The sequence below is a fragment of the Macrobrachium nipponense genome, chromosome 1 (assembly GCF_015104395.2).
Source record: "Macrobrachium nipponense isolate FS-2020 chromosome 1, ASM1510439v2, whole genome shotgun sequence".
In the NCBI taxonomy this organism is placed as follows: Eukaryota; Metazoa; Arthropoda; class Malacostraca; order Decapoda; family Palaemonidae; genus Macrobrachium; species Macrobrachium nipponense.
The window spans coordinates 193,352,013-193,360,669 of record NC_087200.1 but is presented as its reverse complement, the minus strand read 5'-3'; the positions used below and the strand labels follow the sequence as shown (position 1 = coordinate 193,360,669).

The 8,657-nt window shown below is 38.9% G+C and overlaps 1 protein-coding gene across 1 annotated transcript in view; it reads left to right on the top strand.

The window, feature by feature from the left end:
- The first annotated feature begins 1,764 nt into the window (after positions 1 to 1,764).
- Positions 1,765 to 8,657, top strand: part of LOC135219961 (protein pigeon-like) — a 198,669-nt gene continuing 191,776 nt past the window's right edge. The window contains 2 exon segments of the mRNA XM_064257205.1: positions 1,765 to 1,895; positions 7,160 to 7,344. Of these exon segments, the coding sequence (XP_064113275.1) occupies positions 1,847 to 1,895; positions 7,160 to 7,344 (234 nt within the window). The 5' untranslated portion in view covers positions 1,765 to 1,846.

Genomic DNA, 8,657 nt, shown 5'->3' with positions numbered 1-8,657 from the left:
GCCTTATTATCTGTGTGTGTGAATTACACCAATTATTAGCTTTTCCTCTGCAAAATCCTTTCTGTATACCTGATTTGAGATACGAAGAAGGGGTCTAGAGTACTATTTCTGTTCTTCCTAATGCCAAACTGATCCTCAGAAAGTTTTTCCCAGAAACCATATCAGGCGATAATTTATCATTTTTTACACCAGTAACTTGTTAGGGCTATACTTTCCTAGCTTTCAGCTACGAATTATAAGCTTAGTTTTCCGACTATTAGGAAGGATTCCCGTTTCCTACATTTTATTAGAAATATCTAATGAAAATGTCTTAGCTTCATCAAGAGGGTGTTTTATCATACTGCAAATGATGTTATCTTATCTCCTCCTGGGCAAGTTTTTCTGTGGTAGACTGGACGTGTTATACAGATCTGTGACGGTGGCATATTGTGCTCTTCTGAATTGTCAGTAACCAAATTTCTGATTCAGAATCTGATGGCTTGAAATTTGTCGGACAGTGCTTGGGTTAGGTCTAGGGTAATCTTTTATTTGATGAAGGGTGAGTTAAACTTGTTCGAAATATTTGTGCAGACATACTAAATCCTTCTGTGGTAAAAGCAGATTAAAACAAATGAATGACGTCCTGCATGGCTCTCGAGTATTTGACGACAATCTCTTGCCAATCTCCGAGATCTTTCATGGGCTTGAGGCAACAGAAACTGTTAGCGGAATAAAATTGGTGGTTAGTCCTCCTGAAGAACTGGGTGAATTCCTTAAATCATGCAAACCATTCCTGATTGAAGCGGTCCATCAAATTCAAAAACTATTTGATATTGAAAATCATATTTTATGATATGAATTCAGCGTTTAAATCCAGCTAATGCAATAGCACTCCGACAACCGTCTTTGGGAAACCTGTAATCATTTCTTTCTCCGTTGTCAGAATTTAACAAACAAGATGTAGACAGAGCGTGGAGAATTCATTTTGCTGCTGACGATCTGAATAAGAGTAGGTATGTTGTGTGATAATTATTGGAATACTACTACAGTTTCTCGGACGAAAAATGCTACGGGTTGATATACCCTAACTAGCCATGGAAGCCTTAAAAAATTTAACAATTCGAGAAATAATGTAAGCAATATACAACCTTAAAAACAATAATGACATTTCTCAGTCTTTTGTAATTACTGAGGCAATCTACAATAAGTTAAAATTAGTTAAAAGTAACGCTATTTGTGAAGAGGCAAAGGCTGATCGACTTGAGCAAGAATTACGCAGTGTTTAGTTTTGCAATATATTTTTTTCTTTTCTAATGAATTTTGCAGGCCTAACATCATCCCGTATGTCTATTTACATTGCTGTTTGGGGATTTAATGGATGTTCTCAATAGATATATTTGATAAGTTTCATTCTATCTCCTTACCCAGTTTATCCATACTGTGAATATTAACACTATTTGAATGTGTACGTGAATTTTCTCAGCATTTAGGATAATTTGCCTAAATCTGAGCTCTGGGGATGAAGTGTTATATTATGGTAATGGAAACTGCATCCATGTAAGGACTGGGTAAGGTATGCTTAATATTTAAATCATTCTTAAATTTATGACAGATTTCCAGTTACTGAGATACCTACCATCTTCTGTTCGTGTTGTGGAATTCATTCCTATGGCGTGGGTACTAAACACGGCCACAATGAGTGTGGATGTGGTATAATAAAATTTTTAAAAATCGCCACATTTTGATCGCGTTTTAGTCGTTAGTCACGAATTCTTTGGGAGTCGAAGCACGCAAAGCGTTCTTCTTTTTGACAGTTTTCCTTGATCTGTCAGCTGAAGTAAACAAACAGACGACGCACGAAGGAGATATGGCCGCAGTGACAGCTAAATCCATATTATTTCTCGAAGAAAACCAATGTAAGGATTCTGTGGACCTTCTGTGGTTATCGAAATGAGTGCTGGAAGCATGAAATTACCATGGCCACACATCCCTTGTGTATTCCTACATCACTGACTAGACGGATACTAACATTTTATAGAGTAGGATTTTTGTGTTTTACTTTGAGGTTAGTTTTTGGTAAAAGCCGTAGCTAGGTAACTACCTAGCTTAGTCTTTGAGGTTCTTCTAGGTTTCCTCCTTCAATGGATTTATTTTTTACGTAGGTTGACTGAATTAAAAGCATAGCCTAAGCTGAGACTAACTCGCTGTCTCAAACTAGCTACTACTAGTACTAGCCTACTACTAGCTACATTCCATTGAGGTGTTAGAGATGTGTGTTTCTGGTGATAGGCTAGAAGTTTACTCTCGACGTGGTTAGGAAGTCACGTAAAGCCTTTGGTCCCGTTGCTGAATAACCACTGGTTCTATGCAACGTAAAAACACTAGCTATACAAACATATAGGCTACTAGGTAGGTACTAGCCTAGCTGGTATTTAGCCCCAATTATAGGGTAGAATACCAAATGGCCGGCCTCTACCGTAGCGCAACCACCTTCTCGATAAAGTACTTTAACAAGTCCTGCAACCCAGGATAGACATTAGTCAAGAACCAGCGTCTGTCAAAGCAGCATTTCGAGACCTCTACGTTCCTCTCAAAGTCAGTTTTTTCTCCCAAGTCACAAATGAAGGCCATAACTTTCAATTTTTGGGAAGGTGGTCGTGCTATGGTAGAGGCCAGCCATTCGGTATTTAACCCTATTTATAATCATCGCCAGGCTTGACAGAGTTACTGTAAGTCATAACATATCCCCCAGATCCTTAATAGAAAATTGGGGGCTTCTAGGGGGAAATAGGTCATGTGGGGAGGGGAAAAGTTAAATTCAGGGATGCAACCTACCTTTACCATCCTTCACCTAACCTAGGGTGCCAGATACTTACTTGGCTGGCGAGTAAGACCTTTAGTAGAACTACGCTACATAGCATCTCTGCATGGGTTATTACTTTGGAAATTTACTTTTTCTATAGCATTTTAGGTAGATCTCTACGCTCCTCTCGAAGTAAGTGTTTTCTCCTAACTTACAAAATAATGGCATAATTCAAGCGCTTTTTTGGGAAGTGTCCACGTTCCAAGAGAGGTGGCCCCTGTGTTGCCGTTCGGTCATTTACCCTAACCTGAATTAACCTCAGAAGTTGTATGCTGGCCATCCTGGAATGCTATTGCGCATGGGCAGTGTGATAGGGAGATTTTGGTAAAAAGTATTTTTTCCTTGGTGAAACTTCTCAATAGTTGTGTGGCCTGGTTCCCGCCTGTCACCGACCAAGACAGGTTACCTCCTTTTTGTGGGCTTTGACCCCCCAGCAAGGTCAGGCACGTTGGTCTAAGTTAGGTTAGGTAGGTAAGACTTGGTTAGGTCAGGACCTGGTATTTTAAGAAAGGTTAGGTCTACGTATGAGGAACCTGTCCTGGTCGATGATTGGCGGGAATCAGGCCGTGCAACTGCCGTTTCCTTCATGAGGATGTTTGGTGATGGAGCCCCCACCAAAGTAACATGGCCTACTAGGTTAGGTTAGGTTAGGGTATGTTAAGTTACCCTAATGCGTGGAACCATTCCATAACAACAAAATGGCAGTCTTGCGCATGCACAGAACCATTCCAATACAACAACATCCTCTATCTCCCAATGATTTCCCCCACCCAAAACCCTGCATTCCCAACCATGTTGGGTTGATATGAGGTTAATAATAATTGACCAACAATAAACAACACCTTCATCAGCAACACTAAAAGTACAGTAATCCCTCAATCTTACACCACTCGAGTTGCGCAAATTCATAATAGTGTGAACTTTTCATTGTGTGAACTTTTCATTGGAACCTAACTAATTATCATGCACAAATTTTTCAGACACTCGAACACAGATGCAGCATTTTCGAATCCTCAAGAAACCCTGCGAAGGTGTTTTAATTTTTTATGTAATATATAGGTTTTCAAGCTTTTAAATGTAAATCTAATATAACATTAATAAAAATAATAATTCTCTCTCTTTCTCTCTCTCTCTTTTATTGAGATGAGAGAATTTTTATAGTACATGTATGTTTATTTATATTTTCAAATATTAATAATAATAATAAAAATGATAAAAATAATGTAACTGTAATTACAAAATGTGTATGAAAATATCCTTTCCCTCATCTTGTGTTTTTAACTCTTCAGCACCCTTGGGACAATCTAGAGGTGTACACCTTCCCTTTGTTCTGCCTGATTCATCAGGTCCTCAACAGAATATGTAATGAGTTCCAGGAATCTCAGGATGACCTTAGTGGCTCCTCTGTGGCCCCAGGCAGAGTGTTTCCCAGACCTTCTGTCTCTTCTGTTAGCTGTTCTGAGAAAAATCCTCCCTTGGCACAACCTTCGTCGCCAAACTTAGGTGGAGAGGTTCCACCAGTCGGTAGAGTTCCTATCTATTCATGACTGGGGCCACAGAAGAGCCACTAAGGTCATCCTGAGATTCCTGGAACTCATTACATATTCTGTTGAGGACCTGATGAATCAGGCAGAACAGAGAGAAGGTGTACACCTCTAGATTGTCCCAAGGGTGCTGAAGAGTTAAAAACACAAGATGAGGGAAAGGATATTTTCATACGCATTTTGTAAGTACAGTTATATTATTTTTATCATTTTTTTATCATTATTATTATTAATATTTGAAAATATAATTAAACATACATGTACCATAAAAATTCTCTCATCTCAATAAAAGAGAGAGAGAAAGAGTGAGGGTTTACCAGGGCAAGTGAGCCATCTACTGTGACTGGTGTGATCGACAGGGTTTTTTTCCATCGGAACTTCTGTTCAGCAAATACATAGCAGATTTCCTGACCTTTCTCAGAAGCGAGAAAGGTCTATCCGTCTCTGCTGTCAAAAGCTACAGGGCTGCCATGGGGTTGGTCCTACAACTGAAAAGCGTGGACATCTCTTCTACCTGGGAGATCTCGATGTTGTTCAGGAGTTTCAAGCAATCATGCACACCGAGAGAGCTCAAGCCTCTGACGTAGGATCTTACTCTGGTCTTGAGTAGTCTCACTCAAGCTCCATTCTAGCCACTGCATCTATTGTCAAACAGGGATTTGACTATAGACAGTTTTCTTGTTTGCCTTGGCTCCCTCAAAGAGAGTTGGAGAGCTTCATGGCCTGAGTTATGATGTTAAACACCCAGGGGTTGGGGGGTCTGTGGTCTTCGAATTTGACCCAGGATTTGTGGCTAAGGCTTAAAATCCCTCAGTACATGATGACCGATTTGTCTTTTTTTCGAATCCCTCCCTGAGTGAGTTCGTAAGCAATGATCCATAGGATTTTTTGCTTTTTCCTATCAGAGTTCTGTGTTGCTATGTAAAAAAGACTTCACCTGAGCCTAGGTTTTCTAGACTTTTTGTTAGCATCGGCCGAACCAAGAAAGAAGTATCCAAGAATACTATTTTATTTGCGCTTTGTGAGGTGATTAAACAGGCATGCTCCTCACCTTCAAGTTCTGTCATGGATACTGTGCTTGCACGAGGGCGTGACATCAGAAAATTGGGTTCCTCTCTGGCTTTTAAGGTAAACTTATCTATACATAGGATTTTGAATACTGGTTCCTGGCTTCAGCAAACCACTTTCACTTCCTTTTACCTGAAGGACATTGCCCACAGGTCCTTGGACACTTTTTCATTGGGCCTGGTGGTGGCTGCCCAACAATTTGTGTAGCTCATCTAGTGCCCCTGGTGGGATATTTTGTGTTTTACCTAAGATGATTCTTTGGAAGAGAGAATGAGTAAATTGGCTGGTCTCCTTTCTCTTTTTTTTCTTTTCTTCTTCCTACAGGGGGTTTGAAGAATAGACACATCATATACATTGGAACTGGTCTGTTACAGGTGGGTTTGGCTGCCATACTGCGTTGTTTTTTTGGTTTGTATTCCATACAATAGATAAATCTGCTTCTTGGTAGCATTTACTCCTCTCTCTAGCAAGGGGATGGAGGAATACGGACAAACCCCTTGTGGCCTACATGGTTTGTTGCATGAACAGATAGAGTTCTCTTGGTCTTCCATGGATGCAGTGAATCTGGACATATATGACTGTGTTTAATCCCAGAGGTCTGGGATTTTAGATACTCGCATATTTATTCTCTCAGTGGCTCTGACCTCCTCCTTTAGAACTTTAACTTCTAGAAAAGTTGGTCAGGTGGGCTGAACCCCCAATCAGTTCAGGGTACTTGTACCTCCCTCCAAGTATGAGTCTATCCTATTGTTAAGACCGAAGGTTTGTTCCGCATATGAACAAATGACAAATTTTTAATCAATTTGTATTTTTCATAGCTAACAAACCTGAGGTCTTAACGTTGATTGCTCACCTCTAGCCGCCCCTCTCATATCCTGGGATGGAAGAAGGACTAATTGAGTCACAGGATGCAATCATGGTTGGTGACCATTCCTTACCTCATATTTGCATTATTGCTAGATGCCACAAATTCCTTGTATTACAATCTTTGATTGTTTTTAACTGGTTTCTAGCTGGAACTAGAAGATGATCCTATTGTTAAAACCTCAGGTTTGTTAGCTATCAAAAATACAAATTGATAAAAAATTTGTCGTTTTTAACTGAAAATAAAATGTTCCTTTGCATTTATGGAGCAAGCTTCAGTTCCGAAATCCCAAAAAATCCCAAAACTAACAAAGTCTACTGCTGCCCTCATTGCTGCTCAAGAACTAATGGCGGCTGATTAAAAAAATTCTGAATCACAGGAGTTACAGGACCACAGAGTTCTGGATTTAAGAGGTCTGACTGGAGTAATATTATAGCTGTTTAAATATCTTTTAGGTGATCAGATATTTCCTAAATGAAGCTAGATTTTAAAAGTACAGTATGTAGACAGGTAAGTTTCAATAGAACTGAATACTGTAACTCATTTTTAATGATGGTTATAAGCATTGGAAAGTACAGCTTGTTTATTTTTACAGTCTATATTTTGCTCTGTTTAGTTTATAAAGACTCTCAGTGAATAACAAATTATATCATGAAACAGTATGGTTAAAAATATAGGGTAAGACTTTAGAGCAAATTGCAATAGATTTTTTAGCTGTGATATTAAATTGACAACTTTTTGTGTTTTGAGTTTTATGTGGTATGGTGTAGCTAGTCACATTTTCATTGTTACCGTTCGTGTCAAAGCGTTCAACACTGAATTAAAAAATTTCTCCTCTAGATTCAAACTTTGAATGGATTGGTGAGAGTGAAGATGGGTCTCTTCTTTGTCGCTGGGAGGAGGAAGTCCTTGTTCGTGGACCAGTTGAAGGAGGCAGTGGTGAGGGAGGCCCAGAAGAAGGTACAAGTTCATTGGCCTTTGCTACTCAGATTGCTATTGCAACTCCAGATTTGCATTCCACCCAGGTTAGTAACCATACACTTGGTAGAATTTAAGGTTTTCAATTATGTGTCATCGTGTGTTCTCCTGCTCAAGAGTTTTCATTATCTTTTGATATTTTAATTTGTATGGTGTCAAGACCATTGTTAAGCCCTAGTTGTGCATAAGGATGTGAAGGGTTGGTTAATTTAGCTTGTTAATGCAGTACTGTATATACAAAGAGCAATGCATCAATGGAACCAACACCCCATCCAAGTGTAGGAGATGCAGTGTAAAAGAAGGAACTCTGGAACCAAAACCCTGTCCAAGTGTAGGAGATGCAATGTAAAAGAAGGAACTCTAAAGAAGATACCCAGCTATAGCACAGAACCAGTATAAAAATCCTTCATCAGGATCTGCAAACACTGGTACTACAATATCAGGATAGACAAGGTGATTCAAGTGGGTTGACCTGACCTGACTTGATGGAAAAAACCATAAAAGGCTATCGCTCATGTATGTCACTGTAACGTGGGACTTCATAGTGGAGGAGAAAAAGAGAAAAGGAGTAGAGAAGTACCAAGACCTGCAGATTGAATTAAGGAGGATATGGGATATGCCAGTAGAGGTAGTGCCCATAATCGCTGAAGCACTAGTCACAGTACCAAAATCCCTGAAGATGAAACCTTGGTAAACGGAAAGCTGAAGTAGCCCCAGGAATCTTGCAGAAGATTATGCTACTAGAAATAGTGCAAATATTAAGGGAAATAATGGTCTCCTGAGGAAACTGGATGCAGCCTGGAACTGGACACTAAATTGTCAGTTTGGATAAACTGTGGGAGGCCCCCAAAAAATAATAATAAAAATAAACAGTATTTTGGGTTGTAGTTGTAAAATTGCAGATATATAAGGTCTAAACATGGTGAAGATATATTCCAACATCATGAATATTATTCATATATAGTAATAATAGAGATAAGATCTCTGCTGAATTTTATAATTGTCAGTTAGCTTGCTTTTAGATAGAAAGACCACTCATGATAGATTTGCTGATTAGTCAGAAGTTAGTGAAAATACTACTATCATTCTTCTTAGTATGAATTTAATATCATCATTTCATACAATTCATTGATAATTCCTGCAGGTAGTCCTGGTAATCCTATCATTTACAAAACAAGAATTTTTTTTTCTCATCAGCAGATTAGAGGCCCAGAGCTTAGTCCTGATGACATTCGCTGTTTTTATTCTATTCATATACAATATATATAAGTATAATTAATTTGGGTTCCCAAGATGATAAGCAGAACAAAGGGAAGATTAATACTAATGTATTTATAGTAACTTGACCTTAGTGTCAAGG